This window comes from Pogona vitticeps, chromosome 3, assembly GCF_051106095.1.
Source record: "Pogona vitticeps strain Pit_001003342236 chromosome 3, PviZW2.1, whole genome shotgun sequence".
NCBI lineage: Eukaryota > Metazoa > Chordata > Lepidosauria > Squamata > Agamidae > Pogona > Pogona vitticeps.
In genome coordinates, this window is record NC_135785.1 from 43,809,386 (window position 1) to 43,836,263 (window position 26,878).

The 26,878-nt window shown below is 39.8% G+C and overlaps 2 protein-coding genes and 2 long non-coding RNA genes across 6 annotated transcripts; 1 reads left to right on the forward strand and 3 right to left on the reverse strand.

The window, feature by feature from the left end:
* Positions 1-1,801: 1,801 nt before the first annotated feature.
* On the reverse strand, positions 1,802-9,185 carry DTYMK (deoxythymidylate kinase). The gene is made up of 5 exons (XM_020786351.3): positions 8,927-9,185; positions 7,931-8,039; positions 7,032-7,122; positions 6,004-6,201; positions 1,802-3,634 (listed from the first exon to the last, which is right to left on the reverse strand). The coding sequence occupies exons 1-5, from the start codon at positions 9,054-9,056 to the stop codon at positions 3,524-3,526; spliced, it is 639 nt and encodes a 212-aa protein (XP_020642010.1). The 5' UTR covers positions 9,057-9,185; the 3' UTR covers positions 1,802-3,523.
* A 4-nt stretch (positions 9,186-9,189) lies between these two features.
* On the forward strand, positions 9,190-25,262 carry ING5 (inhibitor of growth family member 5). 2 transcript variants are annotated; one of them, XM_072995892.2, is made up of 8 exons: positions 9,190-9,646; positions 12,127-12,198; positions 13,496-13,662; positions 14,856-14,967; positions 16,471-16,564; positions 18,656-18,791; positions 19,443-19,504; positions 21,590-25,262. In XM_072995892.2, exons 2-8 carry the CDS (start codon positions 12,171-12,173, stop codon positions 21,627-21,629), a joined length of 639 nt encoding a protein of 212 aa, XP_072851993.1. In that variant the 5' UTR covers positions 9,190-9,646; positions 12,127-12,170; the 3' UTR covers positions 21,630-25,262. The 2 variants fall into 2 exon arrangements, with proteins under 2 accessions (XP_072851993.1, XP_020642013.2); XM_020786354.3 differs by lacking the exon at positions 9,190-9,646 and adding an exon at positions 10,686-10,840.
* On the reverse strand, positions 9,997-11,801 carry LOC144587848 (uncharacterized). Of its 2 annotated transcripts, none has more exons than XR_013543030.1 (2): positions 11,506-11,801; positions 9,997-10,104 (listed from the first exon to the last, which is right to left on the reverse strand). It is a non-coding gene; the product is annotated as an uncharacterized LOC144587848 (long non-coding RNA). The 2 variants fall into 2 exon arrangements; XR_013543029.1 differs by lacking the exon at positions 11,506-11,801 and adding an exon at positions 10,443-10,581.
* LOC140706011 (uncharacterized) lies at positions 14,812-26,764 on the reverse strand. Its single transcript, XR_012085687.2, has 3 exons — positions 26,623-26,764; positions 16,428-16,540; positions 14,812-14,946 (listed from the first exon to the last, which is right to left on the reverse strand). It is a non-coding gene; the product is annotated as an uncharacterized LOC140706011 (long non-coding RNA).
* Between the last annotated feature and the right edge of the window lie 114 nt (positions 26,765-26,878).

Sequence of the window (26,878 nt, forward strand, 5' to 3'; positions counted from 1 at the left end):
TGCATTAGCTGGAGGGAAACTCAACATATTATCCTAAACCATGTACAGTACATTGTAAACATAACTGAATCTGTAGGATTACATGCATCTGAAGAGGCGGGCAGTGATCCACCAAAGCACATGATTCATTAAGTCTTGTTAGATGTAAAGGTACTACATGCCTCTACTGTTTTTAAAGAAGGAACAATATATGTTTATGTTCATATGCCAAGATCCAAAATGTTTTCAAAATGGTAAACATTATAAAAACTGCTCATAGTGGTGTTCTGCTGACCATATAAGTTGGCTTATACTGAATCTACCCATTGGGCTGTCTGTCTCAGTAGCATACACAGGGCCAGCAGCTTACAAAACTCTCAAGTACAGGTTGCCCCAAGGACCCTGGCCAAGATCCTACATAGATGAGACAATTATTCCAGACTGGATAATGTAGAATTTTAGTCATAACACTTCATATACTGCTTTGGACCAGATGCTTAACAAAAATAAGTTATGGGCTTTCATCAGATCCTACTAGATACTATTTATTAGGTGCAAAATGTGTGGATGCAATATTGCATCTATGTTATGGGAATAACGTTATCACCATGTTAAATTGTGTAACTGAAATCAGTGGAAAACTGCCTAAGAAATACAACACAGTCTTTATTTTAAAATACCTGTACAGTATAGGAAGTTTTTACAGCTGAGATGATTAAAGGAAAAGTAAGTACCATGAGAAGCTTAAATCAGGATCTTTAAAGAATATTAGACTTGGAACTATAGTTTTAGAAGAGGTAGCTGTTTTAGTCTGTGCTACTATATCGGGTCAAAAAGAAATGAACAATAAAGAAAACAAAGATGTTGCACCTTAAAGACTAACTGCTATACTGTATTTTAATGTGAACTTTCATGGATAAATGGCTGACTGGATAGCTCAGTGGTTTAGGTATCTAGTTGCAAAGCCAGAGGTTGGACATTTGATTCCCCAGCTGTGCCTCTGAGCAGAGCCAACCTGTGTGGCCTTGGGCAGGTTCTACAATCCCAGGAGGCCCCTGGAATGACTGTTAAGCCACTGAATATTCTTTGCCTGGAAAACCCTAAGATATCAGAATTGACTAGACAGCACATGATTATTTTTATTTGTGGACAGGCCCACTTCCTTAGCACCTTAAAGACTGCTATATTTTAATGTGAGCTTCCATGGACAGGATTCAGAAAAGTGTATGAGTACACAGCTCCACCAAAATGGCAGTATTGTTAAATCAGGATCTCAAGTCCCACCTTTTAAAAAAAACACCTTTTTTCATCCAATTTAAGTCCATTGGACATTTAATGTCAAACAACAGGACTTCTGGTTTTGAATGAAAAGAGATCCCATAGATTTACATGTGTGTGTGGGGGGGAGGATTTCTAGCAGTCTTGGGGACACAAGGGGTTGGGGGTGTAGCCTTCTGAAATCTTGTTTATGTAGAATGAAGCCCTTGAGTCTTTGGAGGTCATCCATTCCTTTGCTAAATATAGAAAATACCATAAATTGGGGAACTACCTTGGCATAAGTCAAGAAGCAATTGACTCACCGCCAAAGATACAAATAAATTATTTATTCAAAATATGTCACAAGTAAAAATATCAGAAAAGGGGCTAGAGCACAAGGGTAATGTGATACCCACCAGATGTTTGGGATTACATACCTCAGAAGCCCCAGCCAACACAGACAATCTACTGAGTTATAATAAAAAAAAAATTGATGAGTATCAAATCACTTGTCCACTATATCACCACACCCTACCTAAAATCAAATGGAAAAAAACACAGGGAATGTGTAGTTAAGCATATTCTTGTCATCTGCTTTCTATTTAGAATATGATGGGAAGATCCACACCTAAAGAACATTTTTCGTAATGCTTTAAAGAACTTTCAGCTGACATTTTAGAACTAAACAGAAATTAAAAAAAAGAAATAATCACAAGGTGTAAGGCATTCACCTAAGAACTCATACACATTTAGTTTGGAAATAATATACCTTAGTGCTTTTCTATATTGCATATCTTCTAGTAATATTATCTTGGGTAAAAAGGATGGGGGGGTCATTTATAAAAATTCACTCAGATGTTTAAGCTCAGGCATGAACAACCTTGTTTTGGCCACCCATGCACACTTTACAAAAGCCAGTATTAATTGACTATTTTCCATTTCACCCAGTACTGGAAACAATGGTTTAATAGATATTATTAATCACAATAAAACATTAAGACATCTTAAAGAATAGCTTAATAGCTTGGCTTATTCTGAAGCCATCAACTACTGTTCTCCAGTTGGGAGGGAGGGAGGGAGGAAACAAGTTGATAGAAGATTTGCCACTTTGTTTGCGCACACACCCATGTAGCCAAAAGGCTTGTGCATATATGTCCGTTCAACCAAGATACAATACTCCAAATGCATACATTGGCTAAAATCTTGTTGGTATAAATCTGCACCTCACAAGCCAGATGACTTCTGGTGATGGACATCTTTGTTTTATCAAACTATTTGCCTACACCTAAGTACCCAAGGTTACCTAGAGGTCCCTCTTGACCTTGGGAAGCCTTGGGGCAGGACAGCCTTTGATATCAGAAAACTAGTACTACCAATCTTCCAATATTAAAGGCTCCCACCCCTTTATCCCAAGGTGCCCAGTGGGCAAAAGGGATCTTTAGGGAGTCTCCAAAGTTAAAAGGGAGAGGATAAGTTTTTAATTTAATAACGTTAAAAGATATATGTTGCCAGATGATGACACCATCCATCTTGTGCAACAGAAATTTATGCCAACAAGATTTCAACCACTGTATGGCTGAATATATTTGTATGGAAACACATGTATTGCCTTGGATATATTTTTTTAAAATGTTGGCATAACACAAATGATGTAACTTTTGGTGGCAAATTGCAGCAACTTATAAAGTCAGAGTAGACATCTACTGTATACCAAGTAGAGATGAGATATTCAATCCTCTAAATACACTCAAATATCACCACCACAGGTAGCCAGGCCCTATGGATCCATTGACCAGAGCTGGCATGTCCACTTAGCACTCAGGGCGGTACGCATGGTCATCACCCGCACTGCGCCAATTATGGAAGTAGCCCTGTTGGCACTTCCCTGCCTCCCTGTGCTGCTGACCAATCCAGTGAAGAGGCAGGATGACAAGTCTCCCTGCTGAGCTGCTGTGTGTTCAGCAATGCAGAGAGGAGGGGATGCGCTGGACAGGCTATTTCCATGACTGGCGTGGCATTAATGATGACAGCCGCACACGCTCCTGGCTAGGAGTTGAGTCCAAAGGACACAGCCACCTGTGGTGGTGATACTCATATTTGTCTCCCAAATACTCAATCTCTAATACCAAGTCATACAATTTAGTGCAGAACAAATAATGTCCATATTGACTTTGTAAGCTGCAGTAATTTGCTGCCAAAATGTTGTGCCAGCAATAGGATTTTGGCTAAGAAAAAAATGCAGTTTCCCTTGATGAAGAATGACCCAAGGAGATCAGATGATCCAGTCCTATTTCCATAATTCTCCTATTGGTCTGTGTTGAGCTTCTTGCATTGCCTCTTCTGCAAATGATTTAATTTCTTTGTGTAAATCTTCTATGCTTTTTGAAGCATCTATCACCTGTGCCCAACAAAACAAAACAAAAGGTTAACTCTTCATTCATAAGAAACTTTAAAAAGTTTCACAAAAAATATTACAGTAATACCAAAAAGGGTATTACAGCTTGAAGTTTATATTTATTTATTCTTCATTAAATGTCAACGGTGTAGACAGTTTAAACCACTTACATGCACAAAAGTTAATGCAGACCAGCACTTCATTCAAGAACAGTGGACAAACTTGTGTTGCTGTAGTTAGGCTGGCATAAATTATTTGCAGTGCCCAAACCCAGTTTATTAGACAATCTGAAAGTATCCTATCTTCTTTCAGGTTTCAAGACTCCCTTTTGCCTCAGGGAAGCATTTGGGAGCCTCAAGAGGGGGATAAGAGCCTCTAATAGCCAAAAACCGCTGTTGGATGGCCACCACCAGTAATCTGGCAGTGATTTTCCAATATTAAAGCTTCCTCCATGACCAATTCAAGGCTTCCGAAGGCTTCCAAGGGGCAAAAGGAGAGTTCGATTAGAGTCTCAGATCCTGAAGGGAGGGGACAGGAAGCTTTTAATTTGTTTAAATTAATTATTTATGGCACCTGAATCTAGTTTATGCTGATGTAACTGCACCAACAGAATTCTGCCCAATGTAATCTAACACACATTTACTCAAATGTTAGAACCTACCATCTTTAATGGCTTATTTCTAAATAAGCATGGTTAGGATTAAAGCTTCATAAGAATTATTTAGTAATTACTATTTTCTACTGTTGCAAAAATAGCAACTAAAATGAATGCCTCAATATTAAAAATAACCTACTTGAAAATCCCATCAATTTATTCCTAAACTAATATGCTTAACTGGCTAGATATTGCAGTCAGCTAGAACACCTGGATGTTGAACAAGGGGTTGGCAGTTAAACAATTCACTGTCTCTCCAAAGAGTAGAGTCAGTCTGTACAGCTTCAGGCAAGCTGCATGATCCCAGGGCATCACAAGGAAAACCCAGTAAATAATTTCTTAGTATTTTAGAACTAGAAACCCCACAGAACCATTGCCATAAACTGGCATTGACTTCATATCATATAGTTTACTAAAATATATATTTAGGTTCAGGATGCAGATGGAATGTCTTGTCATATTCTATGAACACATTTATGGTACTTGGGTAAAAAAAGAATGCTTCCTGGCCATATTGTGGGAAAGGAATATATGGATTATATCTATACCTATATTTTTAGGCACACAATAGTTCCTGTAGTTCTAAAGGGTCATTTGTCTGTTCAGCTTGCCACAATCATAAAACAGAATGAAGAAAACACTTGTGAGATCATTTTTCAGGTTGCTTTCTAACAACTTTATTTGCACAAGAGTGCTATTCACAAATCTGTTTAGCAGGCTATTCCACCATCCTGTTGCAGGTCAAATTCACAGCTTCATTCTAATTTTTACCTCAAAAAGGCTAAAGAATTAAAAAACAGATCTGCAGATTAACTATGTACCTACATCCTGATATTATTCAAGAGCCACTTAAAGGAGGATTTATTTTAAGCTAACTCTAGTTATTCATGGGGTCACCATACGTTAGCAAAAATTATAAATATTTTTAAAATATATTTTATTATGAATGTGTGGGTTTTTTCCTGAACTTCCGAAACAAGTTGTCAAAATATATGAAGACAATGAATAATACTATAGTTATATCTGCTGTCCCCAACAAGAAGGTGATATCAGCAGAAAGCAATGTAGTATTGTGGTAGCTATAAGAAGCTAATGCAGTCTTTTCTTAAGAAGCTAACAGGGCTAAAAGTTCTCTGAAAGCAGAAGAACAAAAACACTGAGCATAGCTGCTATTGCAACTGTTTACTTATCCTCTTTTCCGGCACTAACTCATTAACTATTGGATCTCCCTTTGTTTCCATCATCTATGCCTGAAAACTGTACTCACAGACTTGACCACCAGAGAAGTGAGCACACAGACAGTCACATGTACCACAGCAGAAGTTGGAACTTTGTGTGCAAAGTAGGGGAAAGACCTGAATCCAAACTACATACAGCTACATGCTAAATGTGAGCAGAGAGCACAGAACACCCATTATATGTATGGCTTCCTTTTCTGGAGTTTAATTTCAAACAAAGTTTATTACCCATTTCCCCACTCAATCAACTGTCAAGTCTGACATGTTATGTTTCAAAATGTATTGAAATGGTGAAGTATATTTGCCACATTTGACTTACATTTCACCATCTTGTCCTTGTGACAACTCAGAAAAGAACAAATCAAAAATTTGATTCCCCCAATAATCCAATGAGGTTGTAAATATTCAGATTCCCTACAGGTTTTCCTTTGATTGATTTGTGGTTTATGAATCACATTTATAAATGTTTGTTTTCTTACCTTCCAGTTTAAGCTCTTATCTTTCATCAGACTATAAAAGCACTGAAGAACTTGCTCCTGAAAACAACTATTCTCATATCTTTCATTTCCAAAGTCTCCTCGTTTGGCCGCTTCAGACGTGTTCAGGTGAAGGAAAAGGACCAAGTCTGGCTTTGGAAGTCCCACATCAGGCTGCTTGCACCATTCCAAAGAGAAGTTCTGTTTGAAGAGGAAAGAGATGTGGTGAACAGGTAAATTATACAATCAACAATTTGTCAGGAACACAGGAAATCACATCTAAGGATGTGTGAACCCGAGTACTGTCTACATTGATTCATATCGGCTTTCAGATCTTTCTTTTTCAGATCCACACAGAGATGCCAAGGAATGAACCTGGGGCCTTTTGCATGAAAACCACATTCTGTATCAGACTAGAGCCCTTCCCTAGAGATCAAAGAAATGAAGATCAGAACAGCAGCTACTTATAACCTGTTTAAATGTAATATAAAAGAGCTGACCAAGGCTTCTGTAATGAACTGGCCCAGATTTGCAACTAGTATATCAGAGAACCTCTGATCTTCCAGGTATTGTTGAACTCCAACTCCTATTGGCCCCAACCAACCTTCCCAATGATAAGGCATGACAGCCAGCTGAAGTTTGGCAACACCTAGATGGCCAATGATTCCATCCTTGCACTATATCATGGTATCTTTTGACTTCAGACAAATACAGGAAACTCACATTGGTTAAGAGTCAAAGACAATTGTTTTTATGTAACTATTATGTTAGATTAACCTTGGAGATGGCTATGTCATCCTTAAAGCTTCCTGCACTAGTACAAATAGTCCAGGAATGACCTGTCCAATGCTATCAATTACCACAGTAAACACAGGAAGTTTCAGCTTACATTATTGTTTGGCCTCACATTATTTATTTATTTATTTATTTGATTTTTACCCCGCCCCTCTAGAGCATGTCTACTCGGGGCGGCTTACATTACTTTCATAAATACTATGCTCTTACGAGACTAATGAACCTTTTTTACTCACCTCTTTAGCACCTGTGAAGGCTACCCCAGAAAAGGCATATCTGTCTACTACCAGAGTGACACCCTGGTTTAACTTCTCTTTAATGAATGGCCTGAATAGCAGAAAGCGAAGATATGCCACTATTAGATGAAAGCTGAAATGTGAAGTATATAGAACAAAGCAAAGATACTAGGTAAAGATTTTCCACCTTTTCTGCAGAAAATGTTCATGGAAAGAAATTGTTTCATCAAATTAATAACATAATAAATGGATTATTGTATTTTTCCATGTATAAGATGGCCCATGTATAAGACACCCCCCCACTTTTCTAACCCCAAATTAAGAAATCTAAGCGGGGCTTAGCAAGTGGAGGGAGAAAGCAGGGATCAAAGCATTTTGATCCCTATTTTCCCCCTCCACTTTCTTGCCAAGAAAGTGGAGGGGGGAAACAGGAATCGTCAAAGCACTTTGATCCCCGCCTTCCCCCTTCACTTTCTAGGGAGGAAAGTGGAGGGGAAAAGCACTTTCCTTGCAAGAAAGGAGGGGGAAACCAGGAATCAAAGCGCTTTAATGATTCCTACTTTCTTGCAAAGAAATAGTATATACAAGTTATAAAGTTGTACTTTGTATATTAAACCTAAATGTTTAGGTAAACAGGATAAACTGTTGTTTATCTATTTCATTAAAGCGCTAGAAATTCTTTATCAATGTAAATAACTAGATATAAACTAAAAACTGTTATTTACAGCAAAGAATATTAACTTGACAGAACAATGTTTTAATCCCCCTCTTTGTTTTGAGATATGACTAAACCATCCTCAGAATCTGCAATTCTCCCATCTCCAAAAGGGAGCATTAAAGGGGTGTTAATGAGGCCCAAGACTCATCTGGATGCTCTATTTAACAAGTAATCTGTTTACACTTGCTCCCAGCGATTAGCAGAAAACAAGAGATGCACTGTGTGATCCTCCAAGTTATTTTTCTTTTCCAGGTAGGAACTTATCAGTCGTCCAATTTCTGTTGTTCTTTCTGCAACAAAAAGCAGATACAATCATAATGAAACAAAACATCTAGAATGATCGTTTTTATGTTCTGTAAATTCTGTTCAAAATGTATACTATATTGGAAAACAGTTAAAATGCAGGATATACAATAAGAGAAAACCATTAAAGATAGAAATCTATCTTTAGAGATAAATTGGAAATATGAACATCTACAAGATGATCATATGCACATATATGGTACTATATTTACAGCATAGATACATAAGTGTTGCCAACTCTTCCATTACTTGTAAACAGCACTGTGACCCTCAGTTCATAACAAGGATAGTTTAATGCTACTTGTTTCTCTTCTTTCTCCATTATCTTTTCCAAGGACACACCAGGTCCATGGTTGAAAAAAAGAAAAGAAAACTAAACTAAAAGCAATGCACACAATCGGAAATAACCCACTAGCAAATGCTCTAGTGACAAAGAGTGAATGCAAAAATACTTCACACAGAACACAGATTTTACTCTTCTAAGAGTCCAAAATGCTAAGCCTAACAAAAACTCTAGGCTACGAGACATGGAGATACATCATCCCCGAATAACAGGACAGATGGTTCCAACCAAGTCTATTTATATGAAGATACAACACCCCACCACTAACACTGCAAAAACCACCAGAGGCTCTCTAGGCCAGGGTATATCTTTGCGCTTCTCTGCTACCGTCAAAAGCTGAAGGACGAGAATCTCAACCGATGACTATTATTACACCTCTACAACAGGAGCTGCTGCTAAACCCGATGAATTTCAGCCTGGTACGCGGTTACTAAAGGTACGGACACCCTCCAAGGGAGAGGTCGAGAAGCTTTCAGGAAAAGCAACTCTAAAGGCAAAGGGGTCCTTGCGGTTTTGCCCGCGTCCACGTACCGGGAAACCTGAGCAGTTCAGCCCGGTGGCCCTTTCCCTGCAGGGCCTCCACCAATTTCCGGCTCTGGGTGCTTTTACCAGCGCGGTCCACCCCTTCCAGCACAATAAGCGCACCTCGCCGGCCGGCCATACCTCGCTCTCCGCGCCACTACCAAGCAAGGAAGGGGGGGAAAAAAAAGAGGACACTTCGAACTACAGGTTCCCGCGCTCAGCGCGGTCATAAAGAGCAGCCCTTCCGCCGTGTAGAGCGGCTCCGGGGTGACCATGGTTACCAGACCAAAAAGAAAGCAAGCAGTCCCGAGAATGTGTTATCCTTAGCCACGCGTGCTTTCTGAAGGGGGCTGGAATAGCTATGCTGTTTTCGTGGAGTTCCGGAAAGACGCCTAACAAAAGATAAGCCATTTGGCTCTGAATAGTGTTGAGAAAGGCTCTCCTAGAGAGGCTGCAGGAACCGGAAGAAGCGGATAGAAAGCGGAGGACACAGACACGTGACAGCACAGAGGTTCGTTTTTAGGTTGATAATAGCGTCTTCGGCCTCTCTAGGCGTTTGTCAGTCGCGCTGGTATTAACCCTTAGCTATGTTCCATCTGGGATAAGAATCCGAACTCTACCTTAATTTACTGCGACTGACTGCCTACTAAGCGCAGCACTAGAAAATCTATGTTGTTACGTGCCGTCCAGTCGGAACCGACTTATAGCGACCCTAATAGGGATTTCAAGGTAAGTGAGAGATTTAAGGAGTGGTTTTACTGGTTCCACTCCCCCCCCTGCGTGTCCTTGGCCGGGCGGGGATTCGAATTCAGCTCTCAAGTCCTAGTTCATCACTCTGTCCACCACACACCACTGCATAGTCATGAGCGTTCGGAATATAAAAGGCTCCGCTTTAAAAAATAAAAAGATCATTGCGGTTTCCTTGCGCGTGAACGGAGGTTTCTGAAAGCCGAGACTCCCCCCCCCCCCTTTCATAAATCTGTGGCGGACAGACTTTTAGAGTAGCAGGCAATCTTATCGGAATCAATGTATCCGCGAAGGCTTATCGGAATCATCCCACACAAAAGCCTTGAGCCACCTTCGAAGCTGATGCGTTTATTTCAGTCTGAATTTCAGTTGATAACAGCAAACCGGTTTCCTGTCATGTTTCTCCAGTCTAGTAGGTTGAGTTGCCTCGGGGGCAGGAGCTGAACGTAGAATGAGATGGGTGGGAAAAAAACAAAACGAAGTCAAATAATCAGATTTATTTCATAATGAGCTTCCCTGGACTACAAATCAGCAGGAAACAGGAGCCATTGGAGAACACGTAATTAAACGAATGGCGTGAAAGAAGGAACCTACACACTTTTTCTCCCTGATAGAAAAGCATGGGGGGGGGGGAAGAAGGATTGCAGTGGCAGGAGACCAAGCAACCCCTTCACTTTCGCTCTGTGACTCTCTATTTAAAACATACACCATGCCTTCCTTAAGACACCCATGTGCTCGGTAGCTTCTATTTCACCCCAAGAGCGCGCGATTCACACACTCGTCTTTCCTGGGATTTCCTTCCAAGTAGCCATAGACACAAATAGTGTTGCACGAGCATTGTTAGAAACAACGGTGTGGTTCGGGGAGGGAGCGGGGGGGGAGTCCCAGTGCCTAAGAGCCGCCTTCGGAAGCGCCTCCCAGCCACAGACCCGCGCCTTGAAAGTCCCGCTCAATAAGCGACGGGGGCCGCCCGCCCTTCCTTTATATAGGCACCCCTGCGGCGGCTCCTTGACCAATCGTTGGCGGCAGCTCATGACTATGCAGTGAGGGCTTGACCGGCCATTGCGAAGGCGCCTGGGTGACAGCGCGGGGCCGGAGGGTGGGCGTTGGCGCGCTCGTTTACTGCCTGTCGCGAGATGGCGGCGGCGGCCTTGTACCTGGAACACTACCTTGATAGTGAGTGGGGGAGCAGTGCGTGTGTGTGGGGGGGGGTCGTGTGGCGCGGGGGGGAGGGAGAAGCAGACCGGGCCAAACCAAACTAGATGTGGGTGTGTTGCGCGGGGGGGGAGATAGAGAAGCCACGCCGGTAATTGGGTCTGCGTCACAGACCCCAGCGGGGGAGGCACGACGGCGGGTGAAGTTTCTTGCTGCGTCATTAGTACGCACTGGGAGGGGTCGGAGCGCCCGGGTCGGTCTGGGGCTGCGTTGGCTGCCTTTGGCCAGCAGGAGGCGCGTCTAGTTTACCCTCGTTCGTTCCCTCCGACCGGCTGCGTAAACCTCGCCCCTCCGCCGTGATGGTTATTATAATAAAGTGTACAGTACTACTTTCTCTAAGATTGGTTGCCACCTTTTTTTATGGCAAGGCTCTTATTCCTTTTAATGGCGGCTTGATCAGGAGAGCGTCAGTTGATGACGAGGAGGGCTTCCCCTCTTGTATTGCTGCCGATCAACACAGCTGTGGAAAAATACAGGAGCCTTGCCAAAGGGTGTATATTTAGCCGGGAGAAAGCCCCCTTCGTGTTCAACCCCAGGGAACCTCGGTAGTAAAAAGTTGCAATCCCAGGAAGAACAGGAAGGCCACCGGTCCGCCAAGCCTGTCATACTCTGTCTTGTTAGCTCACCTGGTCAGGAGTCTGGTACTTTTATTCTCACTCCAGAAAGTCCCAGGTTCCATTCAGTCCAAGCTCTCTTGTCACTCTTGCAGGCTTCTGTTGACATGCCTACAGGCATTTTCCTCTAGGCTTGAAAAACAGCTTCTTGTCCTCTGAAATCTTGCGGACTGATCACAAATTCTGATTCATAGAAGCACAGAGTGATGGAGTTGGAAGGGACTTCTAAGACCATGGAGTCCAACCCCCTGCTTGGTGCAGGAATCCAAGACAAAGTAGATCTGATCGATGGCTGTGTAACTTTCTCTTGAATATTTCCAGCTTGTAGCACTCATCATCACCCCCTGAGATAATTGGTTGTACTGCTCCAATGGTTAAGAAGTGTTTCCTGATACTCAACTGAAATATGACTTTTTGCAAGTTGAACAGAATGGGAAGGGGGCTGGAACAAGTACTGTTGAATGTTGGCTGTGCCAGCTAGGGTCGATGGAGGATGTTGTGACATCCAGATGTGACAGCATCTGGACATCACATATTACCTGTTCTGTTCTACGTAGTTGGTTGGTGAATAGATCTGTTGTAGTCGGCATATGTGGAATTAACTGCAGTTTCTCCGTTTTTGTTATTGAAAAGGTATTGAAAATCTGCCTTGTGAATTACAGAGGAACTTCCAGCTTATGCGTGAGTTGGATCAGCGAACAGAAGGTGTGGTCAAGCAATATGTGTTATACACTGTCTAAGCTTAATTGTAACCTTACAAAAGGTGATTCAGCCAGGACGTGAATACTGGTGTTTGATCTGTACACAGATTATAAGTGTGTGGCTGGCATATTATTCATTTCATTTTAAAGTAGAAGCCGATTGTAATAGTTTCCTTAGTTTCTAATTCCTAGGAAAATCAGTGCATTTTGAGGCTTGGGGTCACAATATGGCCCACAGTTTAATTTTCTGTTGCCTTTGACAGAATATGAGAGGAGAGTTACTTAACACTCTGTCTTCTTTTTGAGTCTGACAGAAAAGTTCTAATGAATCTAGATGTGGAGAGACAAACCTTGCAAACAGATACAGGCTTCTTTTTGACAGTTCTAGTATTGTTATTCCTTTGATTATAAAAAAACCTGTGATACTGGAAATAGACTGTGATCCTTAATTTCAATCCTGTGTATGCATTTTTGGTGTTAAGTCTATTTGAATTCACAGGACTTCTTTCTGCATAAATGTGCCCAGGATTGGGTGGCTGTGTTATAATAGCTGTTTCAATGCAAGTTCCCTACTTAGGATGAGGGTAGCAACTTAGAAGCTCCAGGAAGGAAATGAATCCCACTGCACAGAGAGGCTGACAGTGTCTACGCATAATGATGTAGCATAGTTTACTCCAAGGCTGATAAAAGTCTAGCGTTCCAGATGTAGTTGGAATGCAACCCTCATCAGACCTAGCCAGCATATACAATGGTAAGGAATCTGAAGTTCAGCAACACTGTAGGGCAAGGTTTCACCCATACCTAGTGTATTATGGTGGGAACAAAGTACATTGAATCTTGAGTTCATATACTCTTCTGGCATGGTCATAAGCTGATTGGAAACTTTAATTATATCTATAGTTTGATGTTGTATTTGAAACTTAAACCAGATAATCTTAAACATCCTTATGTGAAACAGGCTGGTTTCGTAAACTGACACTGGCTTATTTGAAACAACCCATAGTTAAAGCTCAGCTTTGAATAACATGGGACATTATATTTAACTAAAGACAGAAATATTTCTAAACTCTTTCTTAAAATTGCATCAAAGAAAGAGGGACAGAAAGATTTCACCCCACAGTGCAGTCTTATATAGCCCAAACTAAAAAAGGAACTTTCTAATTAGCAGCAATCTGCCATTACCAGTGGCGTCACTCCTGTTGTGCAAATGGAACTATGCAACAGTATACTGATCATTAAGACTAATGAAGCTTAAATGAATACTGGATTTCATACACATGCTGTACCCCATTGCCCTTCAGACAAGAAAGCAGAAATTGACAGTCTTGCTGCTCAGTACATTTCAACTGTGAGGAACCTATCATCGGAGCAACGTGTGGAAATCCTGCAGAAGATCCAGAATGCCTATGCAAAATGCAAAGAGTACAGTGATGACAAAGTGCAGCTGGCCATGCAGACCTATGAGATGGTAAGCTAATTTTTTAAAAAAATATGTAGTATTCCCAGTGTTTCAAGGAAAGCTGACTGTCTACTCATCCTACCAGATGAAAAAGCCACCCAGTGCATTTCAGACGTCATCCTTAATTATCTTTAGCTTGTGTCACAGACTGAGGAGTCTAGTTGTTGTTGACTGACAAAAGCACAGAGGTTTAGTAATCCAGGGTTTAGATTAAGTTCAAAGAGATGAGGGGCAGACTTGCCTTATCATTTTCTTACTGAAGAGATTCTTAGTTGTGCTTGGAGTTGTGCGTAATGTTGTAATCTTTCACTGTGTAATTGTTTAATCATTTACAGTCTGGGACCAATGGGTCAAAAACCTGAAGTTCATCTTGGAATGCTACCTGCTGGCAAACAATTTGAGTTGTCAGTCATGCATTTATCAGAATTCTCTCTGTAGGTACATTTTCTAAAAGAAGTTTATGTATTGGAATCTTATCTTGGGGAACAACTTAACTGTTATGCAACGGTGTAGGAGATACTTAAAATTTTAGGCAGCACTAGTCCAAGACATTTTACTGCCTGGGACAGAGCACAATATGTCACAAACTCCATTCCTAGTCTATGTGCAAATGCCAACTGGACTAGCACTTGTATTTTAGTTCAGAATGGTGATGGAATAGCATCCTCAACTGTATCTGAAGTTACAAGCGCATGAACCTATGACCTCCAGAAGAGGGGAATGGAGGTCATAGGGAACAATTTATGTTACTGCATTCTATTCATGGGAAGAGCATTTTATTCTGTGTTTATATGTATGACCAGGATTTCAAATAGGGGCAAGGTGCCCTGATTGAAGGGGAGCTCATAGTGCCTGTAATGATTTTTGTAATGATCCCGAGGAATTTGAAGTAAAACAGTACAGTACATAGAGTTAAGCTGACTACTTACCTCCCCTTCCCAGAAATCTGCAATTTGCATATGTAGGTATTATGAACTTCCAGAAAAGCTAGATGTCAGATTTAAAATTCTTAACCAGCCATGGTCAGCAGGAATGGGAAGTGATCTCCTGAACTGAGGTAATGAATAAAGAAGGAAGATTCTAATTAGTTCAAGCATCTGGGTATTCATTTAACTATGGATCTGGCAAATTGGTAGAGATGCTATTCAGAGATACAAATGGTTTTGTTTTCTTTATTAGAATTATGTCTCTTCCTGATTTAGGTAGATAAGCACATTCGACGACTGGACGCTGACTTGGCACGATTCGAAGCTGACCTGAAGGATAAACTGGAAGGAAGTGACTTTGAAATTCCTGCAACACAAAATTTGAAAAGTGTGTACATTATTAACAGTATCATCTCACTGCAAAAAACTCCTTATGGCTCAAAATCACATGTTGTAATTTCAGAATTCGTACTTTGCCTTTCCCTTTCAACAGGAAGTTTTCTAATGCATTGTGAGAGTTTATTATAGAAAGCATATTTGCATCTTCTTACATTTGGGTTCTCAGGTGTTATGCCTTATAATAGCACAATGTTCTATATGAAGGGTTGTCCAATCCAGGTCCAGTTTAAAGATAAACATAAAAAGAGAAAACAGGTAGTTTGAGCTTGCTTATCAGCTAAATAGATGTATTGCATTTGAAATTCCAATAATACTACTAACAACAAAAACAACAACAGTGTGCTGTCACAAGTGAATTCTAACTTGTGATGACCTTTCCAGGGTTTCCCAGGTAGAGAGTACACAAAAGTGGTTGACCCTCCCCCCCTGGGACTGTGCAACTTCCCCAAGGTCACAGGCTGGCTCTTCTCCCTGGGGCCGCAGTGGGGAACGGAACTCATAACTTCTGGCTTTGCAGCCAAATACAGTACCTAACTCACTGAGCTTTCCAGCCATCTGGGAGGCGGGGAAGGAATAATAATAATTGCTGTTTTAATAGCTGTGTAAACCTAAATGTGCATATGTTAATGCTGTTTGTTGCTGCTTTGATGATGCATAAGTAGTTATGCTATACTACAGGCACAAAGAAAGGAATAAGAAGGATGGGGGGAAGGGGGGCAAGAGCGAGACTGGCCTAGACTACAACGTCTGTTGCATAAATGTTGCGTAAGATTTTATTGGATAAAATTTCCATATACCATAAGGTTGGTGCAAAGCAGGGAAGGTAATGGTGATATTAATTATTCATAGTACTTGAAGGAGTAATCTTCACCCATACTGACATGTCCCATCCTTAAATCAGGGTACATAGGCCACCCAGGCTATAACCAAGGCCCACAGGAGTATTTTAGCACCTGAGGCAGAAAATACCTCGGGTATATCCCTCAGGTTTGCCATTACATGGCAAACAGTTTTCATGGTGACTACAATGGGTTGCCTGAGGCATCCTGCAGGGCCATTCCAATTTTACTGTAAAGTGCAAAACTACTGGGATTGCTTCAGAAGTGGAAGTTGTTTTTGAACAATTGCTCTCCATTTTGTAAAGCTGTGTATGAGGGAGAGAAAGAGAGATGTGCTATCAAGTCAGAACCTACTTATTGTGACCTTAACAGGGCTTTCAGTATAAGTAAGATTTTTAAAGAGTGATTGCACCAGTGCTATTCCTGCTGCAGTGAATTTCCACGGCTGAGCAGAAATTTCAACCCAGGTCTCCTGAATCCCAGTCTGTCATTGTATTCACTTCACCTCCTCTTAATAGTGTATATATTAGTAACAATGCCTGAATACTTTCAAAGTAGTATCATTTCTTGAATTACTAGAAGTATTTTGAAGCAATATAAACATACAAACCTTTCTCTTAAGGTGTAATACACTAGAAATAACTATTTTTCAGAGGGGCGAATTCCAAAAGATAAGAAAAGTTCACGGGGTCGAGGCCGGCGGACATCAGAAGAAGAGGCTCCCTTAAGAAAGAAACCAAGACGAAGGTAAATAGTTGTATGTGCAATCTCTTGGCAGATTGCTCCAGAAATGCCTTGGAGTACTGCTGCCCTTATCTTATTGGGATCTGCATGAGCTTAAGTGGTTTGTGGACTGTGATCTAAGCTCCTAATGATAATTCATAATTACTTGACATCAGTTCAATTATGACGTACATGTAGAATACTCAGAAATGGTTTACTATTCCATTTTTAAGGACTGTACAGCTTGCTGGAGACCTCACAGGCGGACTCTTCTTCTGTTCGGTAAAATGGGGAATCAAATTCCTGACACCCGGCTCTGCTCTATCTCACTGTGCTAGGCAGAGTCAGGCCCAAGAGTCCTTACACATTATTTATGGCAAAGGTGTATATTTTAATTTTAAAACACAAACCAAAATCTTATGGCTTCCTTGTGGCATTTCCTTAATGTACATCTTTAATTTTCAGACTAATTCTGTGAATACAAAAGCCATTTAATTTTGGTCTATCTGCTACTTCCTTCTATACATAATTGCAATATAATTCACATTGGCTTTTTTTAAAGTTAAATATTCACATTGCTCAGTGTTGAATGTTGCCCTCACAATATTTTGAATAGATTACTGTTTCAGGATGCAAAATAAAAAGAAATGGGAAAAACCCTTGAAGATTTGTATCACTTTAAGGATCAACAGTTGCATTTCAATATGAGCTTTCATGGATCCTAACCCAATGTTAGCATTCCTTATTGACACAATCTACTGGGAGTCTTTACTTCCATTTCCACTGAAATAAATACATGATGCACAATTCTGCAACTACTCTTTTTAGCAGTTCCTATTGGTTTCAAGAGCTGGCTGGACAGCTCAGTGAGTTAGGCATCTGTGTGCAGAGGCACAGGTTGGGAATTCCTCAATGTTCATCCCAAACAGTCAGCTGTGTGGCTTTGGGCAAGCTGAACAGTCCCAGGATGCCTCCAGGAGAAGGGAATTGTAAACCGCTTCTGAGTATTCTCTGCCTAGAAAACCCTGAAAAGGATTGCTGTAAGTCAGAACTGACTTTTATGATGGTGATGATGATGATCTCAAGGCATATTTAGCCTTTAGAAAAGAAGACTGAAGGGTGATATGATAGCACTTTTAAATACTTGACTGTCATACAGAGGAAGGGTAGGATCTGTTCTCAGTCATCCCAGAGTGCAGGACACGCAACAATGGGCTCAAGTTAAAGGAAGCCAGATATAGATTGAATATCAGGAAAAACTTCCTGTTAGAGCAGTATGACAGTGGAACCAGTTACCTCGGGAGTTGGTGAGTGCTCCCAACACTGGAGGCATTAAAGAAAAACTTAAATAATCACCTTGCAGATATGCTTTGATTGTATTCCTGCATTGAGCAGGGGGTTAGACTTGATGGCCTTGTAGGCCCCTTCCAACTTCACTTTTCTATTCTATTATAAGTATTACTGTTTTTATTATCAGTAGTAGTAGTAGTAGTAGTAGTAGTAGTGTGGGGTGGGGTGGTTTCAATGCAAATTGTGTAGCAAGCTCTCAATTGATGGTACCCACAAGCTTTTAAACAATGATTCTTTCATTTTAAGCACCAGTTAAACACCTCTGATGGCATGAAAGGTGTCGTTGGTCAAATTTATCTGAACTGAAACAGTTCATCTAGCAATATTCTATCTAGGCCTCCCAAGCAAAACAGGCTTAGAAAAAAATCTGGAAAACTTTAAAAAAACTTTCTCTAAAATGGGGATGGGGAATGTACCTTCCTCCTACTCTTGATATGCTGGTTACAGCTGGTGAGGACTGCAATCCAGTAATGTCTAGAAGGCAATATCATCCCCATTTCTGTTCTGGAATGTTTTTTTGACGCCTTGCATTCAGCAGAATGCACTGCAATGTTATCATGAAACTTCAAGAATGGGAACTAGGGAACACTCTAATCTGGTGATGGGTGCTTCTCATTTTGCAAAATTACCATTGGAAAATATTCCTTCGAGTAATGCACTCACACACACACACACACACACACAGAGTGAGTTTATACATTTAAAAAAATACCAAAAGTCACTGCCATTCTCTTAATATATTCATTTGCATTGCTTCCATTGCAGATCTGAACTAGCAGATACTATACTGTCAGTTCACCCTTCCGATGTTTTGGACATGCCAGTGGATCCCAATGAACCCACATATTGCTTGTGCCACCAAGTATCCTACGGAGAAATGATTGGCTGTGACAATCCTGATGTAAGTACTGAGATAAGGTGAAGTGAGCTGAAAATTACTCTTGCCTCCTGCTTTTTTGAGAAAGAAGGCTCTCTCTCCACTAGACCATACAGATGCCATTAATTTTAGTTGCAGATCATTGGCGCGTCAGGTGATATTTAAAGCAGAAGTATAGAATGAGAAAGGCAGATACCCTTTTTTTTACTTTGCTCCACCTCTGGCTTTATTGCAGAACCTTCTTTGTCTCTCCCACTGCAAAATGCCTCAGGTGTCTGTTTGTGCCCTTATTTGGCTCCTCAAGCCTCCAGGTGCCGCACAGAAAATTGCCTTGGGGCCTAGTTCTCTGTCTTGCCAGGGCCATGTATATACAGTATTTTTGCTGTGTAGCAGATAATAAGGTGCAAGGGTACAACTGCAGTCAAGATCTAGCACTGGGAATCCCAAATCTGAAGTCCATTCTGGGTTAGTGTCTAGATCAGGCTGTACATTTTACAAAGAAGATTGCAATATTTCTGTTTTCCATATTATCTGATTTATTTTGCAAAATTTCTATTTGGAAAAGTGGAAGAGTGAGCAGTGCAGTACTTGTTAAGGACACAGCAGATAAGAAGAGAAACTGTCAAGCTCTCTGACAAAAAAAAATTACTGTGCTTTTTTCTTTTCAATATGTAGTGTCCAATCGAATGGTTCCATTTTGCTTGTGTGGACCTTACAACCAAACCCAAAGGAAAATGGTAGGTGCCATGAATAATTCTCCTCTTTTATTTTCTTCATATATTTCTTTTTGTCTGTGTTGAATATTAAATTCCACTGAGATACGTTTTGATTTCATTTCCTTATTAAAATGCAGGCTTTTAAGCTTTGGTTTACAAAACTAAGGTTACCCGGCTGACCAGGCATAGAAGGTAGTAAACCTCACTGAACTCAGTAGCATTAACAATTACTGAATATCTTTAAAAGGCTAGAATTGCAAATAAAGACTTAACCATAAAAGGACTTGCTTTTGTATTGATTTTCTCAATACTTTCTCTATCACATACATGATGTAAGGTGGTTTTGCTTAGTTGAGTGCTCTCCTTTGGTGACTTTCTTCTCCTTCTTCTTTTCAGTATCATTTATTTTGAGTCTCGTTTTCTCTTAGGGATAGTGTTTTGTGCAGTGTCCCTTTCTGAAGTTCATTTTTACAGTCTGTGCCTGCCATATAAAAGCTTCCACTTACGGGGTTCCATTAGTATGAGTGCATGCAGGCACTCCCCCAACAAAAGTACTTGTATCTCCAATCTTGTCTGTTTACAGAATGTCTGTCTTACATGTTTCTGTAGGATTTGTTTTAAATATATATATTGAGTATGATAGTGTTAAAGGACATTCCACCAATAGGTACATCTGTCTTTAAAATCCTTGTTGGGAGACTATGAGTTGTAGCTGAAAACAGTAATGCTTCTGAGCTGTAATGAAAATAAAGAGCAAGGGACGAATATAGTGTGAGGAAGATGGCCCACAATGAATTTTATGACAGCCTACCAAATTTACTCATGAGGTTGAGGGAGCTACTGTTTAGAATACGCTGTTTTGCAAACAATGGACAAAGTCCAACCAGATTAACATTGTTATATTGTCTTATTTATTACTTATTCAACATATCCAATAAGATCGGTGGGACTTACATTTGTTTAATTTGGACTGCATTATCTCCATTTATTTTAAAACAGGTAGAATTAATTTTGATGATCTACTGATCATTTTGGTGTATTTTATTTATAACAGTGCCTACATGTAGGCACTTTACAGTTACAAAGGGCCGTTACTGAAGATTCATGATGTGAGAATGAAATGCAAAGTGTACAAACTTCACATTGTATGTATGTGTGTGTGTGTGTGTGTGTGTGTGTGTGTGTGTGTGTGTGTGTGTGTATGTATGTATGTATGTATGTATGTATGTATGTATGCAAAACATTTGTACCCCACCTTTCTCCTTAAGAGGGAGCCAAGGTGGCTCATGTCATTCAAAGATAATATTCAAAGCAAAAAACAGTAAGTATGTAAATACTAAAAAGGATCAAACAAATACTAGAGTAAAAGATGGTAAACTTCAAAACCATTCAGTGCAGTAAGGCATAAAAATCCATTTAATAACCCAATTTGGACAGCCACTAAGTAAGGGAAAGCTTGCTTAAAGAGAAAGGTCTTTGCCTGCTTGCAGAAGGATAGCAAAGGTAGAGCCAGCCTTGTCTCGTATGGAAGGGAGTTCTCTAGGTTGGTACTGGTGTGCGTGATGGCAACTGAAGAACCTTCAACAGCTTGTAATATTGAACGTGTGTATGTGTTAAAGTAAACTTATTTTTGGTTTTCAAACATTGGTAGTTATTTTTTCAAAATAGCAGTTACAAGGTATTATGTGCATATATACTGCTGGCCAACACCAGGACATGTAGTTAAGGTGGTATAGGCTGTGTGTGTTTCACCAAAAATGTTTTCATAAAGAGACAGGATTAATTTAGCCTTTACCTATGCCAGTGTTTTTAAGCAGTTATGGGAAAGGAGCACTTGCTGTTTGCCTGGCTTGGTAAAAGGGATATTCCAGGGGAAAGAATCTCTGTTACAGATTAAGTAGGAAGACCAAACTTTGTAAAGTCATTTGGCGGTTGTCCATTTGGTGGTGGCATATACCAAGTTGAGGAAGATGTGAGGAGAATGCTGCACAAGGAATAGAGAACTCGGTGTGTAATTATCATGTCAAGTACAGTTTAGCCTTTTTCCAAATGACAAATGCACCTCAAATACTGAACTGAACTAAAATTGTGCTTTTCCATGTTTAGGTTTTGTCCTCGCTGTGTTCAGGAGAAGAAGAAGAAGTAGAAATCATGGAAACACATAATCCAAAAGAAATTTTTTTAATATATTCATACATGTTGGGGTTTTTTTGTCACTGATCTATTTGTTTGGTATTTAATAGTGGCCAGTTGTAGTTCCCCATCATCACAGAGGGAGACAGCCTAATGAGACAAGATGGAAGTGGAAGAAATCCACTAGTAATATTTACCCAGGTTTCATTTTGAAGGCACTGTAATCAATGTTATGAAGTACTAAGAGTAGCCCTGCACTGGAATTTCTGCTGATATATTGAAGTCTGTGAAATTGCCTATGGCCTTGCATGTGAAGAAGATGGTGTCCTTTGTAGTTACTGAAAGTGTAGTTACTCTGCTCCATATAACATTTATGAAGGATTTAAAGTCTAGCTGCACCTTTCCAAAACTCTAATTCTAAAATGGAGAGGGCTCTATTTCTAAATGCAGTTCTGCTCCTTTGGAGGCAAGTTGCAAAGCTGTGAAGAGTTTCTTATGAGTGCAGGAGAAAAGTAATGCATGTTACTTTGGTAAGATGCCTTTCATAAGTAAAGCTGAGAGTTATACACCTTTAATCATTGTTTCTGATTTGTCTGATACTGCCTTTGGACTTTATTCTGGTCTTGCTGAAATCATACATTCATTCATGGTGGTAAGAACCGTGGATTATTGAAACAGAAGATGCCCAGAAGATGGGTATAAAATCAGGATACAGTAGTCTGATTCATTCATGGAAAAAAAATCAGATTTAATTTTTACCAGTCATTGTTGAACATTAATAAATAAATAAACAACTTTAAGAGCATTACAGTTTAAGGAAAAGATAGATTCCTGTGACTATAAAAGCTGAAGTGACCTGTATAATTTGGGGCAGTTGTACACAAAAGCTTGTCTGGTGTGAAATGTCCATGCTGTGATTACACTAACTTGTCTTTGTTTATCAAGTGAAAATATTAGCATCTATTCTATTATATTAGACTGGAGATAGTTTTTTTTCTCCACAAAGTTGAAAGTTGCATGATGCAGCCACCATTGCCTTTAATATATATGTTCAAACCACTATCCCTTCTAATAATATAGAGGTGGCAAGTTGTTGTAATGCTCCAGAGAGATGCAAATTTGGTTTTACCAGAGATCGTAGCAGGTCAAAATACATATTTTGTCCACCATATAATTTCTAACTCTGAAACATTATTTTCTGTCTCCAACCATATATTTCTCATCCAAAATCTTTTAAAAAGGTGGCAGTTCAAAAGGATGAATGGATAACGGCCAGTTGTTTCATTTATCTGTACTTTTATTGAGACATAAAGATGGTTGCTTATACAGTAGGACCCCCATATCTGCTGGGGATTGGTTCCCAGCCTCCCACAGATACTGAAAGCTGTGGATAATGGTGAATGTGAAAGAGAGGGGGGGCATGGTAAAAAGAGAAAAAAACATTTTTTTCACATGCATTGCCAGCACTGGCCACTAGAAGGCACCAGACACTGTGCTATGTATTACTAACTATTCATAACATGGTCTTTGGCTCCCTCTAGAAGTCATTTCTATTAGTACATATGAAAATAGGATTTTCTGGATTTTTTCTTTGAATATTTTTAATATTTTCTGACTGTGGTTAAGTGACTCAGTGGATACTGACCCTGTGGATAAGGGGATCCTATTGTATATGATGATTTTAAAAGAGCCAAAATACAGCACACAGAGCTTTGCTAGATATTGCAGGAATGTGGAGTTTATTAAGATTGTCCCTATAGCGTGAGTAATGTTTTATATATCCTGCAAATAAGTAGCACTGCAGAATGCCTGCAGTATCACTATGAATTTCACTTTCATTCTGGGGGTAAAAAGGGACTTAACACAAGACAAAAAATTGCAGTCATCAATTTTAGCTTCATGTTAAGAAGAAAACAGTGTTATTAAAATAACTTTTTTCATTATGAAATAATGCTAAGTTCTAGCTTCTTATTTTATGTCAAGCTTTTGCATATGACTTTGCAGGCTGTGGGAGAGGACCTTTGGCTTTTTACATATTTTGAGTCAACTCTCAGAAGCCCCAGCCAATGGTAGGCAATTATGGGAATTGTAGTCCAAAATTATGTGGAAAGCCAAAGGTTCATCATCTGTTGTAGGTATCAATTCAGTTCAGTTCCAGTGTTCTTTTCATCCTTTCAGGTTTTCTTTATTTATTTTTACATGTTCATGCATACTCTTGTCTTGTGTAGAGTATCTTGCTGTGTTATGTAGTTATAGAAGGATGGTTACATTCTGTAAGTGATCTTACTCTAGCAGACTCCCCTTTTCATGCCCTGTTTCACAATTAACTGCGTAATAAGGTACACAATGGAGGAGGGGCCTTGCAGGAGGGGAACATGATCATCACTCTTATGCTTCAGATAGGATACAGGTCCATGTGTACAGATATGGAACAATGCAAAGGGGGAGCATTAGGGCCACAAGTCATGGTGAATCACACCAAAAGGAGCATTTTCATATAAAATTGATTGCCTTTGAATGTAAAGCAAGCCTACAGAAATTCTGAATCACCAGACTGAATGCAGTCTAAGTTATACAGACTTCCTGATCTGGCAGATATTGAATAATCTCCTTGTTTGTTTTTTGTTGCAATCCTAATCAAAAAGAAAAGTTAAAAAGAGGTTGTTCACTGATCACCTGATAACTTTTTGAACAGATACGCATAGCTCACACGTGGCTTGGCTTGACGGCTTAGTTTTTACAACTTGCACTGAAGTTTTAGTAGTAGGTTTACGTTTCTGTAGAAAGGTAAATCTTTTGAGAATTCAAGAATCAGTGCTTCAGTAATTAATTAGTGATGTTTGTGACTTTTAGTTTTAATCTACCACTTTGGATTTTAAAGTGGCATTAGTTCCTAAAATAATAGGAATGTCTTACAAAATGCTTCCTTTTCTTTCCATTTACATTGTTTTAAATAACAGAGGAATGCTACTATAGATTAATATAAATCTTGAGACATGTCATGGGGCAGGTAATGCTGCTATAGCAAATGCTGTTGAGCAAAGTAGGCTGGTACTTTGCCATAACTAGAACTTAGTTCATGCACCAGTTCCAAAGAATTAAGACACTTCTTTGGAAGATTCTGGAACCGTAGTGAAGATATATAAAAGACGTGTTTCATGACTTATTTAATAGAATACAGTCCTGGACTGAGTAATAAGGACATCCCATATAAAAATCTCTGATGGAAAGAGAGGGTGAAAACTGATTGTCAGTTGTTTATTTTGGTCAGAATTTTTAAAGTTCATATAGATTAACAATATCTTGATTCTGATCTGTGGAGAATGTATTGTCTTGAATTTGGAATGTATCCTGTTTCATCCTTGTTCCTTTCAATTGTCACAATTTAAGTGCAGGGAAAAGTGAAGATAATTATTTCTTTTTTAAAAAGATAACACCTATTTTTGGCAGTCATCTTTTCCTCCATAGTTCTTATAAGTAAACAAATGTCACATCTTAAACATTCTTGTCAAGGAATTGTATTTGTTTCCTTTGTAAACGGAAGATAATATTGGAAATCTTTTTATTAAAATGTGAAAATGTCTATCTGTATTTTTGATCATGTTATAATAGAAATATTGTTATAAATAAAGTATTTTGGAACAAATGTTTGAATTGCATGAATTATTTTTTTAAATAGAACATAGAGAAGATGAAGTTCAAATGCTGGTAACAAGAAGTATATATGTATTATAGTATATAATTTTGTCTTAGAGAAGCCATTCAGTGTTAGTTCAACTGTTGACTGGTATCTGAAAATGCTGAAAAGGAAATATAGCATAGTGGAAGCCCAATGTTTTCCAGTTAACAGAAGTTATCATCAGGCTGGAAGTTAAACAAAATATTGGGTAGGAGGGCGATTTGCCTAGAAATTTTCAAGGAGATAGCCATGTTAGTTTGTTTTAGCACATATAAAATAACTGATTTTTAAACATATTTGCCTGTTATATGATGTACTATTTTAGCAGCATAATTCCTTTAAAAATAACGGACATAATTGTGGGTTCAAAATCAGATGAGCTTATTTTTATTTAATACTGAATAAAGAAATACAAACCTCTTTTAATGTGAAGTATACAAATAATAAAATATGCTGCCTTCATTTGAGTCCACAATAGAGCTTCCTTGGCTTTCCATGGAATTACATTGTTGTTCTGTGCTCTCAAGTCTGAACTGAGTTCTTCTGACCCTAACAAGGGCTTTCAGGATAAGCGAAATATTTAAGGACTGGCTTCCCCAGTTCCAGTAGACTGGATAGCTCCACCCACCCACTTTCATTTATTTATTTATTTAATTAAACGTGTATCCTGCCCATCGAGAATGTGTCTACTCTGGGCAGCTCACAACAAAATAGAATAAAAAATTAAAAATGTCAACAACAATTTCACAGTAATAAACATATCGTTCAAGATGGGAGATAAGAGATAAATCAGGTGGTACCCTGAGGGAAGGCCTGCCTAAATAGCCAGGTTTTGAGTTGGCTTTTGAAAATACCCAGCGAAGGGGCCAAGCAGATCTCCGACGGGAGATTATTCCACAAATTGGGGGGGGGGGGGGGGGCTTTATATCTAATCATTAACAGCAACCAGTTACGCCAAACCAGCAAAATTTGGTGCACAACCACAATCCAGTTAAGAGTGATTGTACTGTCAAGAGTGAGGCGCTCATCTCAAACAGCAAATTTGGGAAATTAGGAAAGATATACAAACCAGTTATTAAGGTAATAAAACTTTCAAAACATCAACTTCTGGGACAGCCAGGATGGCATAGTGGTTAGTGTTGAACGAAGACGTGAGAGAGCAGGTTCAAACCCCGACTGGGCGAGTTGGCGCCGGTTGCGCCCGCTCAGCCGGACTCGACTCCGCACCTCTTGGCCTCTCAGGAGAAATTCGGGATATAAATCTATTATATATGGTCTGGATACTGGACTGGAAGCCACTGTATCGTATTCTGGCAGTGAGACCCACCTTGTGGAGTGAGGAGGGTGGGGAAATTGAACCCAGGTCCCTTTCCTCCTCTGTGGGTAGGAGCCGGGTGTGGTGGTTCGGCTTGGTCTTTCAGGCTCGCCCTCCTAAACAAAACAAGAGTACCCGCTCTGACCGGGCCCTCGGTACCCACAGGCCACCGGCTGGACGGCAGCCAGCGGCTAATGCCGAAACCCGACAGCGTGAAAGGGGGGGGCACGCCAAGCAGCGAGGCTGAGCGACAGGCCGGCTGGCAACT

Coding starts and splice junctions, on each gene's coding strand:
- DTYMK (XM_020786351.3), bottom strand. CDS start 9,056: ATGGCCGGCCGGCGAGGTGCGCTTATTGTGCTGGAAGGGGTGGACCGC. Junction 8,040..8,926: donor TGAACTGCTCAGGTTTCCCG/GTACGTGGACGC, acceptor TTTTTGTTGCAG/AAAGAACAACAGAAATTGGA. Junction 6,202..7,031: donor CCTTCACAGGTGCTAAAGAG/GTGAGTAAAAAA, acceptor CTCTTCAAACAG/AACTTCTCTTTGGAATGGTG.
- ING5 (XM_020786354.3), top strand. CDS start 10,801: ATGGCGGCGGCGGCCTTGTACCTGGAACACTACCTTGATA. Junction 10,841..12,126: donor CCTGGAACACTACCTTGATA/GTGAGTGGGGGA, acceptor GTTATTGAAAAG/GTATTGAAAATCTGCCTTGT. Junction 18,792..19,442: donor TTGGCTGTGACAATCCTGAT/GTAAGTACTGAG, acceptor TTCAATATGTAG/TGTCCAATCGAATGGTTCCA.